Genomic DNA, 18,253 nt, shown 5'->3' on the forward strand with positions numbered 1-18,253 from the left:
TTGACATAATTCCATTACATGATGATTTTTATAGTTCACTGAGTTTCTTCCCTGATATATTGCATGCTGCAAACGATGCCAGTGATTACTTGTTCTGTCCTTGGCGTATATAAAGAGGTTCAATTTCTGTCTTTTATGTGCAGAAGAACTTGAAGATAACTTCACCCTTTCCTCTTTTCACATTATTCCACACTAAACAAATTTTGTTCTCTCAGTATTTTCATACTGATCATGTGGTTTTGAAGTTTAGATTTTTTCCACTCTGCACTCTTTTCTCTAAATGTGGTGTTTCATCTGTAGGTTTTTTTGCCAACTGCTGTGTGTTTCACTGCTGCTGAACAGAGCAAAACACTTGTTTCTTGTGTCTTAGATCTTCATAGTGCCAAGTTTGCTGTCCTTTTTTTTCCAACTGTACCTCTTTGCACTCTCACTGTCTAACTGCAACCCACTGTAACTTTCAGATTTTTCTCCTGTGTTGTCTGGCTAGTTTTTCCCCTTGTATTTGAATTTGTTTTCTTACTCATCATTGTGTAGTACTTTGTGTCTCTTTCTGTAGACTTTTCAGGTTATCATTTTGAGTTCTGCTTCTGTTTACTAAACTGCTTGCAATCTTTCCCACCTTTGTTATCGATCTAGATTCTGAAAGTACATTTTCTCAGTTTCATTGTCAGTGTAATAAGGAAAATATGAAATAAAGCTTGGTGCATGGCAGATCATTGTGGAACATTATTTGGCTCCCAGTTTGCTAGAGAAGTATTCCTAATGACTGCCTCATATAGGAGTCATAACTGCTCTTCAGTTTAGGCCATAATTCCCTACTCAGCTTGTTAGACTCACAAGTGACTTAGATTAAAAGCCCAATCAAAGCCAAATTTGTTACATCTGTAGCATCTCCCTTGCTCACTGTGTTGGAAAAAATTTGTTCTTGACAAATGCACGTTATCTTCTTTTTATTATCATATTGTCTTACTAGGTGCTTAATGACTGAGTGCTTAATAGCTCATTCCATTATCTTCCCAAAGGCTGCATTTAGGTTGACTGCCTCCCTTGCCTATTTCCAGCACCCTGGGACCTCACTCCCTCTTGGTTTTCTCTGGTCTTTCAAGTGTTACAGAGTCCTGCTTATTTCTTTCATACTTAGAAAGGCACCAGTTTTCCCACTCATGTACCTTTCCTCCTGCCAGTTTTCTAAAATACAGTAAGAATAATTTGGTACCTGGAAGATGATGGGAAAACAGATGTTTTGGAAATGTGTGCTGCCCAATTAGGCAGGGACACAGCATCTGGGAAGGGGTAAGTTATGTGACTGTTAGGCACCATGACTTTACACACCTGATCCATCTCAAATTTTCAAAACATCTCTTCTCAGGAGCAATAAATCGAAGAAGACTCTTCTGGTGGATTCAAATCTTGATCTACAAGCTGGATTCTAGCCTCGGGAACTTAATTATGTTCTGAAAGTAATGAATTTCTGCTAGAAAGCTTGGCCAACCTTTGGTACTGTGTTGCTTCTAGTCAGTCATATAGATTGCATTAGTTTTAAAAGTATATACCTACCCAGAAAGAAACCTGTTATAAGTCATATTGTGGCCACAGGAAGAAAAATGTAATAACTTTGAGTGGAGTCAGTTTGGAGTGTTTTTGTGTTAGACTTCAATCATATGGAAGCAGTGTGTTGAAAGTAGTTGTGTGTATTGTAAAACTGGACACATAACTGTAGTGAAAGCCAAGGTGAGGGGAGAAATGTTCTGAAATATTCTGCAGTTATTTGTCTTTCCATGACAGCACTTTGGCTTAAAGGTCTGTTAATCATTGGAAAACAGTTTTCATTGTCATCAGTGACAGTTTTTCAAATCAGATCTAATGCATTCTGGCATCTTGATTGTACGTGTGTGACTCATGGCTGCTGTGGATGGTAAGCAGTAGATTCCCAAAGGGAAACATGCTTATCTTCGGAGATGTGCTGTCTCTCATGGCTGCTGGAACGCATTCTTCTTTAAGGGTGCCTTTCATGTCATCACATGCAGAGACATACTGGACCATCATCCTAACAACCTTAGTTTCTTTTTATTGATGAGTTTAGTCCACTCTGACACTTGAAAGTGTTCCAGGTATAGAAATGCAGCATTTGCCAGAAAGCAATGGGTTCTGTACACGAGCAGCATGTCACACAGATATGGAGCTTTATTGCACTTGGGGAGGCTGTACATAGGTGCAGTTAAATGAATTCCTTTCCCTCCACTCTTTAACACAATGCACATCTGGCAACTGCAGTCTAACTTACAAAGACTCTTTGAACAAAAGGATAGACAAGTATTATTTCTGTCTTGCCCATAAAGAAATGGAGGCACATACAAGCCAGGTGACTTGTCTAATATGATGCCATCTGGCTTTGATTTTGTGGATGTAGAAGCACATGGTTAGTGGAATTTGAGTGAGTGTCTAGTCACCTTAGTTCTTTGTGCAAAGCTGGGGGAAAATATAATAAAGTAGACTCTTCTGAATTAGGTTGCCAGAGCTTGCAGCCTTGTAATTTTGACCACAATCTTGAATATATCTGAATGTGAGCAGTTCAGCTCACTTCAACAAGAAAATTTTACAACTTGTATATGTTTGTTGTTGTTATTATTATCATCAACTAATTGGTAAACTCCCCAGCTTAGAGAATATCAGCATAGAAATCCTCAGTTTAGACAGGGAAGAAAAATATTTAATTTTTAAAAACACTTCATCAGTGGAAAAGACTTATTTCATGTTTTGGAAAATGTATCTTAGAAAATAGGATGTGAATCAGCCATTTCTAGAATTTTACAACAGTGAGTCTTGGTTTCCTCATGGTCTAGCATATTGTGATGTGATCAAATTTTCAGCTAAGTCTTTATAAAGGCAATACAGTTCATGGGGCAGCTGTGGAATATACCTTGTTTTACAGGAGTTTCATTTGGGAATGGGTAATCTCAACCATACTGGATTAGCTGGTAAGATGGGCTAACTGGTGAAGAGCTGTCACTCAGAGCTGATCATAGACAAAACTCTTTCCTGCTAGTAGACTTTCCTGAGCCGGTTCATGTTTGTAAAATGATTTCTAATCATTTTCAAATTATGTACTTCTTTTTGCAAAATAGTTGCCATTAAAAAAAAAAGCATTTTTAACTCCTCTAGGAAAAGATGCAAGATCTCCCCAAAAGTCACTTTCCTAATGCTTGAGAAAATTTGCTTCTTTGGTCTTAAAACAAGACTCAGTTTTACTAGAAAGCCAGCTGGTGATTACATTGATTTTTTTTTTTTTTCAGCTTCCAAGCATCCTGACCCTTTCAGTTGTGATTTTGCATGACAGAACCAACAATAACAAAGACAAGTTTCCTTAATGGTTAACTGTCATTTGCAGCATTTCATCACAGGGAAAAATAAAACATTGTATGCAGCATGAGGAAAAAATAAAAAAAAATGCTAATGGGTAGCTTTTAAATGCTTATTGCATGGTGAGTCTTCCTGTGAGCATCAAAAATATGACATGGTGTCTTCTTGAACTAGTTTTTCCAAATTCTGCTGATTTACTTCTGGAGCAGACAGGCTATGTACATTACAGAAGATGTAGCTGATAACAGTCTTTGGCCCTCTGTCAGCCAAATGAAAACTGCTATAATTTTCTTTCATTCCAGGAGCTGATTTTGGGTTTGATGTTGCCATCTTTATGACATTATGTGCTATGTAAAATACCACCCTACAAATACAAAACTGACAGCTTCAGAATCCATGGGATAAATTACCTCCTACTCTAGCCAAGTCTTGGCTTTGGCTTGCAGAAATTGACATCTCTTGAAAAGTAATTTTAGGTGCATTGATGGCTTTTTTGATGGAGTGGCTCAAACAGTATGATAGTAAAAGTTATCTAGCATTACCTAATGATAAATTCGATACTAATCTGCCTTTATCACCCAGAGTTGTCTCTGTGGATCCTTAGGGTTGTAGGTGCAGTTCTGAAGAACTTTGACACATCTGTTCTAATTGTACATTGGTTTTTTTTTTTTATGTTGTCAGAAACTGAAGAAATTCAGGAATTACTCAGTGAACCATTGTCAGGAGTAAAGAAAAGTTACAAGTTACAAAAGTTACTTTTCTTTCAGGCGGCAGTAAAAAATAAGTAAAAAAATAAGCCAGTGCTTATTTAAAGAATTGTTCCGGGCAGATTTGATAAAATTTATAATTAAGAATGTTGTCAGAGTTCATAGTTTTTTGAAAGCACATCTGGACCATTGTTAATATATCAACCGAACAGATCTGTGTAGGCTCTGGAGAAGCTTGGAAGGATAGACATTACTTTTGGGCAAGGAGCCACCAAGCTATAATAAGAATCACAGAATCATCATTTAGGTTGGAAGGGACCTCCAGCCTACTCAAAACAGGTCTAATCAGACCAGGCTGCTCCAGGCTGTGTTCCAAGCAGGGCCTGAACATCTCCAAAGATGGAGATTGCACACCTTTAGGCAGCCTGTGCCAGTGTCTGACCACACTCTTAGTAATTTTTTTCCCACCTAATATGTAACTGGAATGTCTCATGTTTCAGCTTGTGCCCATCTCATTTTTTGGTAGCACTGTGCACCTTTGAGAAGAGTCTAGCTCTGTCTTTTTGGTGTCTTTCATTTAGGTAGTTTTAGACAGCAGTAAGGTCACCCTCAACCTTCTCCAAGTTCAGCAGGCTCAGTTTGCCCAGGCTCATCTCATGTGTCATGTTCTCCAGCTCCTGACTGTCTTGGTGGCCAGTGGCTAAATACTAAAACCTGAACCTTTTCTTTTTCTGTTTGTTAGTGCCTGTTTCATTTAAGCCAAGGGAATAGTGTGCCTCTGAAAAGTGTTTTTGGCTGTTCAGTTGAGCATTTAAGTGTCAGTTTCTGAGATACTATGGTGATCTAGTACATCCAGTTAGTATATCCAGGTGGGATACTCTGTTAATCAGTAACTGGCTGGTGAGAAACAGTGGTGGTAGGGGACCCCTATTGCTGTGAATCTCAAGAGGGCTTTTTCCATGAACATTGACCTTTAACTGTAATTGTGGCTAGCAGGAATAACCCAAAGTACTGTTTCCTGGAAGTCAGCCAAGTGGGCCTGGCTTAATCCTCCCAAACTATTTTGTGTTCACTTGTGTCCTTACATAGATTGAAACTGGAGGCACTGGTGCCTACGCAACACACCAGGGTCAGTCAGTGGGGTTTTGTGGGTGGAAACCAGTAGTTCTTTCCCAGCCAACAAAATGGAAAGAAAAAAACAGCATAAAGTTTGACAAAGGGAGTAGTATAGCTGGGCTTTGGAACACACTGCCGCAGCTTAATTCTAAGAGTGAGAACTTAGCAAGTAGTTGCAAGTGTAGCAAGAATGTCCCCTGATCAAATGAGCACATACAAAAGATAGAAATTCTTTCTTTTCTCACACTTACGCCTAGTGGAGAAGTATGTTCCCAGTATGAGAGAACTCTGAGAGGTGGCCCTTGCAAGTTGTCCTGGAGTGAACAGCTCTGGTGTGCATTTGAAACACATGGCATTGGCGTTTTTGGAGCCTGGGTATTGAAGAAGGCCATGTGTGCATGTCAGCAGTTTTCCTCTGTGAAAGAACTTCATCACTCAGGCTGTGGTGATCTGTGCTCTATAATTTAGTCATTTCTACCTCCTCTTACAAGGTTACTAATTGTGAGGCATAGTGCACTAGAAGAGATGGCAGGGGCAGCTTCTTACTGATCATTTCAGAGTTCCCGAGGTTTAAATCCCGTCTTTGAGCACCAGAGGGTGCTCCTGTATTTGTGAAGAAGTGGCTCTCTCAGAGCCAGTTGCCTGTTGTTATGGGATTCTTCAATAACTTTAACTACATTAATTATTTTTTAAAATCACATTTTTTATGCAGAAGAGGGGAGATGTGGGCATGCATGCTTGAGGCTGGATACCTGTTCTTCCGCATGAAAATACGCGTTTTTAAGTATGATCCTTCACTAAACTTAGTATCCCTCCTATTTTATCCTTGCTACTTTTTCTTTCTCTTACTGGAGTATAGGGGAGCAGGACTGAACTATGCTGAATATTTTCTAGTTACATAATAGCAATGCTGTCCTCACCCTGTCTGATGGTCTCTGCTAGGGTACACTCTTTGATAACTGAACCATGGCCTGCAAGTCTGAAGATCCCCACATCACTGTAGGGGGGGGGAGGAGGGGAACTGTGGTCTGGATCCAATCCTTGCACCTACTGACGTTCTGGACTAGCAGTGGTTCCTGGTGCCAGCTGCAGAGACAGTGGGCTGGGCAGCTTTAGCAGCCCTTTCTAACTTTTTCCACAAATTCGTGGTTCCTGTGCTGTAATGCAGCGTCTGCAGAAACAGAAAATTAGGATGAACTCAGTGAGCTGCCTCTGCCGTGCTTTTGGGAGAACCAAGGGAGACTTACAATGCCTAAATAGTATGGATATTTTAACTGTTAAACCTTGGTATCCTTCTGTGAAAGGAAGGATGATGATTATTCCCATTTTACAAATGGATAAAGTGGGAAATGTAACCTCCTGTTTTTTTAAAAAATGCTGAACATCAAATGCATTAATGCAGGGGGCAGCTGTGAGGGTGGAAGTAAGCAGCCTGACCAAAACTGTGTTATGGGATTGGAATCTCTTAGTCACTGTCTGCGTCCAGCAGAGACCTTTGCATCTTTGGGGAATAACATAGTCTGCTCAAACTGTGATGACAGAAGTGTTATGTTCTGGGAGAGAAGTAAATCTGTGGATTGTAGAACAAATCTTCAGAAGATGAACCTATAAAAGCCCATTAGGATTGGCAGTTTAAGAACATGATTTACTTACCAACTTTGCTTCCTCTACCCGACAGAAGTTTTTAATTTTTGAGAGCTTTACTAATGGGAAGTTGCTGAACAGCTTTTATCATGAGAACTTCTGTTCACATGTAATTTGTCATTAGTCTGACTTTAGAATAAAGGATATACACATCTGTACTAGCTGAAAACAATTTAGTCCAACTACCTTAGAATTAATATTTGACACAATCTGAGAAAAAATTGTATTTTAATGTCAACATTTGGTTAAACAGCAGTGTAGAAAAAATGTTTGCCTGAAGTGCCCACAGTAGTGAATAACAAATGTGTCAGCAGAGTTGTTTGCTTCAGAGGATCATAAATAGTTACTTGACTGTTATAACCTCTGACTGTTCAAGGTAGATGCAGCATGTGTGGTCTTAGGAGCATTCTCACAAAGTCCTTGGTGCTAACGCTCACAGTATCTGCTGTCTTCTCTCTTAGCTGTGATTCCAAGGCAACCAATGGGTTCTTGTTAAAAATGCTTTTCAGAAGATTATTATGAGGTGAGGTAATCTGAAGATGCTGTAGGCATTATATTCCTTTGAAGTGCTGTTGACAGCTTTGGTTCAGGATTTGTAGGTGTTTTCTTTCAAACCTCTGCTTCCAGCTTCTTGTAACTTTCTGAAATTTAAGCATTCTGCTTGAAATTTTCCAGATTGATTCTACTGGAGGTTGAAAACTTAATGGAAGACCTGAATAAGGTGTGTGGGGAAAAAATTGAAAACATTTCAGAATCCTAATAAAAGAAAAAAAATATTCAGTGTTCCTCTGAAGAGCTTTAATTCTGAAAAATTGGAAATTGAAAGCTGAAAGTTTGCTGGAGGAATGGTCTCTATAAAAGAAGACTTATCTTTGAGTATTGCCATCACCTTTAATGTTGGGCCAAAGTTTTGAGTCTTTCAAAAATGTGTTTTCTGTAAGTACAATATAGGTTGAATGTTGTAATGGGGTGTGCACAGACAGAGCAATGTATGTATGTGTAGCTTTGTGGGATCACATGCAGACACTAAACTTATAGTTTGAAGTCTGAGACCCAGCATTCAGCAGCTGACCATGGCAGCATTAGTTCTGCCACTAGTGACTGAGTAGGCGCAAAGCACCTAAACTTTATGCTCAGATATTATTATGTGAGATGACTTGGGTTACAAATGCTGTTCTGAGTCAGGGAACAGCTTTGCTTTCGCTAAAATCACTGTCAGACTCCTCTTGAGTTACTGGAGGCAGATAGGCACGTGCTGAGCACTACTGACTGCTCTTAGAGGAATTAACCTGTGATCATGTAATTAAGAGCACAATAATATAATTTATGATCTGCATCTTTATAAACATGCATTAAATGAGGATATATTCCCCTAAAGACAAAATTTAGCCGGTCTTCTAAAGCTAAACCTGTCTTCACAGAGCAGGGAACAGCACTACAGCATCCTTCATGTGTTTTAGAGAAATTGTGTTCCATAATTAGAAAAATAACATGAATACTGTAACTAAGTACTTAACCATAACATGTAATTGTAGAGGATTGGAATTAATGGTTGAGGATTTAAATTCTTGATTCTCTTATATGAGAGACTGGGAAAAAAGGAGAATATGTTACACTAATCATGCCTGCATGCTTCATAGGAAGCTTATAGAATTTACATAATTTAATGGTAAAAGAAGATTTCTTGCTTGGTAAATTGACAGAACAGCAAGATAATTTCACTGATGTGAGGTGGGGTTGCAGATTCCTAAGTCCGAGAAGAAAATCTGGGGCCTTCAGCCTTCTAGAGCTGTGTTCATCACAGCCCCTGAGTATAGGGAGATGATTTACTGAACTGAGATCCCAGTTGAAGAGGAAGATGCACTTGGTTAGTGCTACAGAGGCAGAAAGTATCCCCATGTTACTTGGCAACAGATGGTCCAAGCAGCAATAGCTGTATGAACATGTATACAGCATACATACATACAGCAATAGCTGTATGAACTCAGTCCAAAAGGCATCTGAAAAGCCTAGGTACCAGTAATACTGGGAGTCAGATAACCATGGATCTAAAAGATGTAGAACTTATTTGCAGGAGGCTAAATGGAAATGAAATCGAGCATTTGATTCACTTAATAGTTTTCCAAAGATTATTACGAATTTTAATAATTTAACTCATACTTAATTAGTTTGGATTTGTTTTCTACAAGGGGGGTGGGGGGATAAAAAGGGATAACACAAAATTCACCAGTGAGCTTCTGAATATGAGGTTTAGATTGAGAGTCATCTGTAATCAAGACATTGTCATGGAAATTGAAGTTGCCAGATGTTTCTCCATTTGAAAAGTGATCTTTTGGTTTTACTTTTTGACTACAGAAAAGCCTGTTGAGAGAGTGGTGGGAGGTCCAACAGCAGCAAGGGGGCTGCAGAATTTAAGTTCTAAAAATTATACCAGCTCGTGTGTCAGAAACATGAATAGGAGAGTAGGAGGAAAATGAGTTTTAAGAGACAGAGCTAATTGAGCGTTCTATCTACACAGTGTTGTGGATTTAAGTTTTGCCTGGAAAATATCCTGTGTTACAGGAACTGTGAAGGTAGAAGATGGGTTGAATAACACAGCTTAATAAGCATGCACTGCTGAGGATTCATTTCAAGATTTAAGGTGCATTAAAGTGCTGAGAATGAGAGCATTTTCTGCCATTCAGGATGTTGTTTTAATAAATACCACCAGTATGTCTGAAATCTCTTGTTTCTGTCTTGCAAAATTGTTGTTAACATTTAATGGCTTAACTACTTCTGCATTTTTTGCCTTTTCCTTTTCTTTCACAAATGGAAGTTTTTCTTTTAAAGAATTGATGATGGAAAATTATTTGTAGTGTGCAAACAGAGTTTTTCATACAGCTGCTTTCAGCCTGTTTGCCTCAGAAAACCAAAGTTTTGTTGGTGTGTATCTGACCACTAAGTTTTCACCTTGTGAAGTTTGAAATTTACTGGCAGATTTCGATCAGATTTGGTGGAGGGATAATGATGTTCCTCCAGGTTTCCTAAAAATGGGGAGGGGGAAGAAGCCCTCTAAGGCATCTTTAAAGAGAGGCTTCGGTGTGAGATCAACCCTAGTTAGACATCAGAGAATCCAGGTGGGTATGAGCCTTTATTGAATGCCTGGGCTGAAGAGAGGCTGTGGTCAAAACAGTCAGGAATGAGAAACATGAGTATAGAGAACCAGGCCTCGTTGTTTCTTGTGCTTGCAGAAGTACTTGTAATTCAGTAATGACAGGTAGTCCTAAAGAAAGGCAGAGAATAGCGATTTGGAAGTTTATTTGCTTAAGGTTGTTTTCTGTTGTAGTTAAATATTCTGTCCTTGTTCAGTCAGACTGAAGGGCATATAGTGCCTGGAAACTATGAAGATGAACACGTTTGATGAAGAAGCAAGTGCTTTGCACTGTGATGAACCGCCACCATCCGTTCTGCTAACCATTCCTTTGCTCTCTCAGGCTCATCACACTGCAGCAGTCCAGACACAGATTGTATAAGAAGTTGCTAAGGTGTTTTTTATAAGCTAGAATTGTTCTACAGCTTTTATAGTAAAAGTATCCCTTTTATTTACTAGTGCCCAGAGTGGCAAGCCCTCACGGAATAAGGATTTTGTTACAGCTGGAGAAAAGGATGCACAAAAGTTTAAGTTGACTTTTCTGAGATTGCACAGAAGTCCGTGAAGAGCTTGATGTGCCCCATTTGATGTCCTGACTTTAAGTTACATTTTTGTGGAGATTCCAGTTGTTTTAGATGTTTTTTATTTTCCTTTTTCAGCTTTACAGATTTATCTGCAGGGGACTATCACATTTAAGATGTCCATACATGAAAGAAAAGCATTCCTAACCCACTGGTTGAGACCATCTTTAAAGCTACTTGAAGTTACTTTTTTTTGTTTTGTGTTCTGAATTTCAAGTGCTACTTGAAAAGCTGGGCATACTGCCGGGTCTGCAGTTCTCTAGACAGATGCACCTAAAAGCATTCAGCTGAAAATAAAGAAAAGCGAGCTGGATGTTAGAACGGGAGAACAGAAAAACTAGTAAGTGAGCCGTTTAAAGCAATCAGAGTGTTTCTGGGGCTCTTAAGAAAGCAGGTAACGCTCAGTGCTTCTATCTGCATCCTGCTGGGGGAGTGTAAGACTGTGAGTAGCTGCCTTGGAGGAAGGTGGAGGAAATAGAGCTGGCTGAAAATTCATGACTGGCTCCTCAGACTAGTTTATCAGTGACTTAGTTTTTATTTATGCTGAACTCCCCTTCAGGACTGGGAAGTAGAGTTAAATCTGAAGCGGTGATTGGTCTGGAGGGTGAGTGAGTGGTGATGTGTGAGATTTGAGGAACTGTTTTAAATAATTCATAATGGGACTTAGATACCTGCTGTTAGAAGTTGATCATACATCTACAACAGTAACTTCTGGACCCAGTTCTGAGAATAATGTTCTTGATGAATCAGCTGGTTAGGTCCCCCACTTCAGCCCACTGTCTGAAGAGCAGGAGGCCAACATCTGTCTAAGGACTCTACCAACAGCTATGGCGATAATTATTTTTTTGTAGAACCTACAAAGAGGAAAGACAAGGAGAAAGATAACTGTTGAGTGGCCATTTCAACAAATTCTATATTTTGCCAAAGAGCATAGTTGGCAAACTCACATACATTTGTGATTTTCTTCTTTTTTTCTAGAAACATAAGTACATGTTAATGCATAACCAGACTACCTGATGTTGGAGTCAGTCAGCCTCAAGGTATCTTCACTTGAAAAGTTTAATAATTTGTATCCTTGTCCTTTGATGCCATCTCATTTTTTATAAAAATATCCTTTCTCTCCTAAAATATTTTTGAGAGTGCCACCAGCCTGGCTGTGGGGGGCACATTGTGAAAGAAATGTTTCTCTTAAAATTATTGGCAGGATTTTAGGAAGTTTCAGGGCAATCTTTCCAGAACACGTACACACGCATGCGTGTGTGCGTCTCTGTCTTGTTTGTCAGTTCATCCTGTTCCCGGTGATTTTCATAGAAACATCTTGATTCTTAAGATCTTAAGAATCTTGATTCTAAGATTCTTAAGACCTGGCTGCAGGTTTTCTCTGTGACAACACGGAGTTTTATCAAATATAGAATACAGATATCAAGATGGATCCTTTTGGCTCTGATTCAGCTTTTGCTGAGGTTTGTGCGGTCTTTTTATTGCTTTCTCAGGAGTTGATTCAGGTCCTTTGATTCTTTTTCTTTCTGGTCTGATTTCAGAGTCACTGAGTCACTGAGAATATCAAAGGAGCAACAGACACGAAGCTGCCCACTTAAAACATAGCAATACTCTTCATGACGCCTAAACTTGTGAATATGTGGGCAACAGGCTGTGAGCCTGTGTCAAATATGTCATGTGTGTTGAAGTTCATAGTGTGTATAAGCTCATAGAGACCAGATTGCTAATAACGTGTAAAGATGCACTTTCTAGCTACCTCAGATTTTTGATTTTAAGAAATATTTTGATACTGTTTCCTGGAAAGTTTTCTTCAGTAGTAAGCTAAAGGGGTTATGATGCATTGCAGGCTGGTAACTAGTTTAAGCATGGGTAGTTGTTTCCACTTAAATATAGATCACAGAGATCGCAGCTCAAAAGCGTGAAGTGACAAACTGGTAGAAAGAAACGAACTTCAAGCTTACAGATGAGATAGAATTAACAGTATAATGGAAAAAGGAAGTAATGTGAAAGGCAGGATCTCAATAGAAATATACTGCCCATATAATAGCTAGGGGAAGCATCTAAACTGCCCTTCCCTTAGACTGTGAGAAGTGTGTGTATGACCAGCAGAAAAAAAATTCCGTAGCTCCTGATTCCCTGGGACAGAAGTACTTACCTCAGAATAGTAAAATAGTGTGGCAGTCAGGAGGCATCTTCAAGCTGGGAAAAACAAACCCAAATGTATGTTCTCCATGGTTCACAGTAGAGGGATGAAATTGTTTCTCCACCTTCCCATTCAAGTTCCTTAGTCCCTGAGCTGCTGTTCTACCACTGTTGCTTCTCATGAAAACCTTTGGAAGATCTGCTTTTGTTTTACTGCAGAACAGAAGCTCTTTGGAAGTCCAAGAGTTTTACAGGACAGGAGATCATTTCCTGTCCAGCTTGCTAACCGTTCCGCTTTCTGGTTATGAGCTTCCTTGGCAGCTATGTTCCAGACAAACTATTTCCCTCTGCAGCGGAGTTTTTTTGTGAGCTTGGATTTAGATTCTAGAACTTAGTCCCATGCTGGCTAAGAATGATTGCTTCCCCCATCACTTTCAGAACCAAGTACAAAATTTATTCTTTTTTTTAATTTGACTGTACTTCAATAAATATTTTTCATGTGCACAGAGCCATCCTACTGCATATTCACACATACTAATATAAACAAAAAAGTGTAAGCTAGCAAAACCTACACATGCATCCAAATGTTTTTCCACGCAGCTTGTAAAAGGAGGAAGAAAGAAAAAGATTATTCTTTGCATATTCACAGTAGGTGAACTCTTGATGTCACTGAGTTTGGTGGCCCTAGATTTTACCATGGAAAGAGGCTGTAAAAGTTGGGCTAAAGACAGCTACTCTAAAACTGTCAATATGTAAATATAAAGTGCACAGTAACTGCTGGCGTTTTTAATGATGGTAATTTTTCCACTGATGTGAAAAGTTACAAAAAATTATTTCTCCCTCATTAGGTATTGCTTGGTTAATCGCATAGTCATGAGAGCAGAGACTATGTGATTTTAACGAGGATACAGTACAGAATGAATGGAAACTAATGCTTTAAAGCCAGAATTTTCTGAGTTATAATGTATTTATAGATTCACTTGATTTTTTATTACTTGAGATGTTCACAGGGATGTGATTTCACTAGTGACTGATGTGTTTCAGCCATTTCCTGGGCCAGTGAGCTGCTGGGGCTCTCTGGTCAAGGGCTGTGAAGTCTTCCCTTTTCAAGACTCAGTGTTGGTCCAGAGCAGTGTGGTGCATCGAAGACGATACCACCTGACAGGTCATCGCTGGTGTCTAGTCACTGCTCAGGGCAATTACTTTCTCTCTGTGTTTCCTTTGTTAGGAGCATGAACTGAAGCCAAGGATGAAACTTAGCATGTCTCCTATAGTGCTTCCTCATCTTTGAGACTCCTTCTCACATTGCAGTCTAGGGCACACTAGTGAAAGAAAGGGTATGTAAGAAAGTTGTTTGCCATACTGGTTCTGTTGATTGAGCAGTAATTTGATTGAAAGTAAGTGTTTAGGAAAGAGAATTTCAGGGCTGTGAAGACTTAAAATTTTATTGCAATCCTTACAATGTGTGATGGGAAGTAGGCAGATTTTTAGGTTTTTGTGTCTGGTTTTTGCCTGCAAAATCCTACTCATGCATTTAATAAGTAAAAAAAAGTCTCTATTCTCATTTTTGAAAGACGTATTATGAGCTTAATATGTACTCACTTTTTAAAACTTGGGATTTTAAATTGGTTGGTGTTTTTCATGACTTGGAGTGGCAGTTTTACAGTGATGCCTGGCAAGAGCTCACCAGAATATGTTCACATCATTCCATGTGATGATTGTATTCAGATTGTCTTCTGTCTGTGTTAAGACTATTTGCTGGAATCTGCAATAGTAAAAATGCAGACCTACCGTGTTTTACATTATATTTGTTTGGCAGGGTCTTCAGTTTGCTTCTAAGAATGAATTTCTTCACTTTGCAGTATATGCCTCTGAAACAGTCTACCTGTTCACAAACATGATCTGTTTCCAATTATTTTTACAGTGTTTCCCATAAGCTCTGACATTTTCTTCTATTATTCTTCACGTTTAGAAATAGTTATTGTGATCATTTTATGTCCATAAAGCAGAGGAAATTCTAGTTATGGCCCAGGAGGAGCTTTACAGACTTTGTTTTGGTCATTTTAGAAAACTGTTAGCTTTCCGTATTTTCCCGACACAAAATAGTAATTGATTCATTATTTTTCTGCTTACTGATAACATTACTGGGCATTTGGGGATTAGCTTTGCAGTGATTTTCAAGTCTAAGTAGCATTTGTTACCTTGCCTTTACTTACAATGCTAAAAGAAGATAATACAGAATGGTAATTTCTGCCATTCAGCTGAATAAGAAGCAGTTGCCAGCAGAGCTTGCTGAATAACGCATATGAATAGCTCAGACATTGAGTGAGATCTTACAAAATGAATTTCAAATGGATCTTAAAACCAACGTTGTGTTAAAAGAAAAAAAGCAGGCCAGTTCCTCACAAGACAAGGCACATAGTTTCTCACTGTAATCATGAAGGTGCTGATGACTGATACTGGTGACTAAGTGAAAAATCTAATGGTGTTTTCTTTGCATGTTCACGTAAATACATTACTTTCCCGGAACATGTAAGCATCTGGAAATTTTGGAAGTTTTGCTTAAACAGAAATTAGTAGCTTCTCTGGCAACTGCTACCTAGAAAATCTATTTGAGAGTGGTGCTGTAGTATGAAATAAGTAGCATGAAGTAATGCAGTTATATATGTCTGCATGTTACGAGGAGGCATTGATTAAGGATGGTACATCTTTTTTTATTTCACACATCACTAGTCAACTTCTGGAGATAGTACTCTAGAAACAGAACTGGTTTTCTTTTTAGACAACCTCTTTGGTAGAGAACTGCTTCTCTATTAACATCCATGCTTGATGAGATAATGGTCAAATTAATTGATCAAATGTTTTGTCTTGTCTTCTAGCAGTATGAGTATATTTAAGATCAAGGTTGCAATCAGTCATTTATTATTGTCTACCGACCTTTATTATTGCTAATTGCCAACAACAGGCCTATATATAAAAATTAAGGTGTGAGTTTTGACATAAGAAAGAGTTTGTTCAGGCCTTATATCTCTAGAATGACAGCAGTAGCAATAAAGACGTGAATGAGTCTAGCTTAAGTAAGGGCCAGAAACCAGGCCAAGTCCCTAGGGAGTTTTTGTGCTGGATACTGCACCAGAAACATGAGTTTAAGTATTATCAAAGGCTGCAGCATGTAGTAGGGAGATAACACAGAAGTAGCTCATGTAAATAAGGCTTTCAGTGCTGTATAGACTTCTACAGTTAGAAATCAAAGCTTTGCATCCTTCCACAGAGCTCTGTGCTGCCCCATCTGTGTAAGTCTTTCTGTGATATAATCTTACCTTGTTTTGCAGTGTAGGGGTATCATAAGGGCTGACAGGAGGGTGGGGCACTTGCTGTGATGCTATTAACTGAACAGGTACAAGTATTCATCACATTGTAAATTCTGAAATTGTTCTACATTATCGCATTCTTTCCTGCTGCTGCTTGTGTTAGGACTTCAGACTGCAGAAGCACTTAGTCCTATGTCAGTTTTAAGCTGAAGATGCTGAAAGAAAAAAATGTGCTGACACAAAAGGCAAGTTCAGTGGTGGTGTTTTGGGTGGTGTGGTTTGGTTTGGGGTTCAGTTTTGTGTCTTTTTTTTTAAGTGTTTATCTGTCTATAGGCTTGCACTCACTAGGACAATGATTATGATTCTTCCCCTGCTGGTGTTCCAGAATAGTCATGGAATCCCACAGGAACATTTTCTATCCTGTTGCTTATTGAGTAGTCTTTGAAACAACTGAAATGTCGCTGTTTTGTAAAATCTGAAGGACTGAAAAGGCATACATGGCTTCAACTTGGACACCCAGTGGTAGCTAAATGTTTAAGATATATAAGAATACAGATACATCTAAAGAGTAGAAGCCTGTGACAAGACCTTCCTTACTTTTAGGAGTAGCAATCAGATCTGGAGGAGTTGTGGAAAATAAAAATTTAGAGCTCCATTCAATAGCTATCAAATAACTTAATATTGGAGTATCAATAGCTAACAAACATATACCACTAAGAGGTGTTAGAACTCCACATCCACATCACCTTCATGCTTACTTTCCCGTAGGGGATTATCCTATGAAGGATGAGGAGTGGAGAAACAACGCAGGTAACTACAGTTTTAGAATTACTGCAATCTAGCTTTCTTGCCGCACTCCTTAGGGGCAGAAAATGAGTTGTAAATGAGATTGGGCCATTTATGCTTTATGTAAATTTCAGAAGCTTAAATAGTGAGTCAAACTAATGTTGTCCTTAACTTGAATATGTTTATCTCATCATTAACAGGAGTTCAGATATGACTGCTCAGGAAGATGATGGTGTTTTCTTGTAGGATGTGTAGAAAATGTATTAAGGGTCTATAACGTAATTGTGAGCTAACACAAACTTTTTAATAAATGGAAGTAAATCAAATACTTTCAAAAAATTAAGAAGTCTAACAGCAACTTCTGCAACTTCTACAACAGTCCATGTTTCATGACTGATGAAATCAGAATAAGTTTTGAGATTGCTTGCAAAACTGCCATGCTGTTTCCACCATACTTGATAGTTAACAAGTGAGAATATGTCACCAGCTGTGGTAAGCAGAAGATGATACGCAGAGTGTGCAAGTGCATTTACTAGTGATTTTTTTTTTACTTTTCTGATAACAAATAGAAGGAATTCTTTTATTTGTGTGTTTTTACACATAAAACATGTATGCTTTCTGTAATAGCCCTTTCCCTCCTTTTCTTTTTTCCAGAGTCAAGATGACAGATTTGCTTTCACTGCTGAATGGTATGACCCAAATGCTTCGCTCTTTCGGCGTTATGAACTTCTGTATTATCCAAAAGATGGATCAGTTGAAATGGTAAGAATAAAAGAAAAAAATTCTACTGTAAGTGTAATATGCAATTAAACAGTTTGTAAAATGGCAAGCCACTGCCTATGCCTACTAATTTTCCATGTAAGGAAAATGTAATTTAAGACGTATCTTGCTCAGTTTCTAAAACTAAAAGAAAAGCAAAAATACAAGTTCACAGTGAGGCATGTGGAAGAGCTTCCATGTTTATTTTTTTTTCTTCTTCTTAAGGCTTGCTTTGGCATAGAGAGATTCATTTTCACAAATCTGTTTTCATTCAATCTCTACTTTAGTTTCAGAATTGAAACTCTGCAACACAGACCTACTGCTTGAGAAATATAAATTGAAGCTGATTCCAAACAGGGAAATAAGCTTCAGCAAGAACTCCAGAAGTCTCTGAAGAGTAAAATTTAAAGAGTCTTATCAAATTAGAGGAAAGGGTAAATTGCTGTTAATCTGGTTTTAATGAAAGGAAGGACATTTCAAACAGTGCATCTAAATTTTTCCATCAGTGGTGCTTACACAGCCTTTCTTACTTGCAGTTTATTCAACTAATCACCATTGTTTATTGACAGCAGGTTAAAGCAAGCATTTTGGAGTAGCAGGCATGTATAAGAAAGGTAATATGTACTGTACAGATAATAAACCAACCAATGCTTTGTGCTTCCCTTTAGGAATGAGTGAATGGTTTGGACTAGTCCTTTCCAATTTTTAATGAAGACC

At 38.5% G+C, this 18,253-nt stretch overlaps 1 protein-coding gene across 2 annotated transcripts in view; it reads left to right on the forward strand.

Annotated features, from left to right (window-relative positions):
* Nucleotides 1-18,253, forward strand: part of NME7 (NME/NM23 family member 7) — a 95,029-nt gene that overhangs the window by 1,311 nt on the left and 75,465 nt on the right. The window contains exons 1-2 of one of the 2 annotated variants that reach the window (XM_080393672.1): nt 11,540-11,578; nt 17,432-17,539. In XM_080393672.1, the coding sequence (XP_080249798.1) occupies nt 11,555-11,578; nt 17,432-17,539 (132 nt within the window). In that variant the 5' untranslated portion in view covers nt 11,540-11,554. Of the gene's footprint in view, nt 1-11,539; nt 11,579-17,431; nt 17,540-18,253 lie in introns of those variants that run through there. The other variant, XM_080393673.1, reaches the window with a different exon arrangement.

Source organism: Falco punctatus (assembly GCF_963210335.1).
Source record: "Falco punctatus genome assembly, chromosome: 6".
In the NCBI taxonomy this organism is placed as follows: Eukaryota; Metazoa; Chordata; class Aves; order Falconiformes; family Falconidae; genus Falco; species Falco punctatus.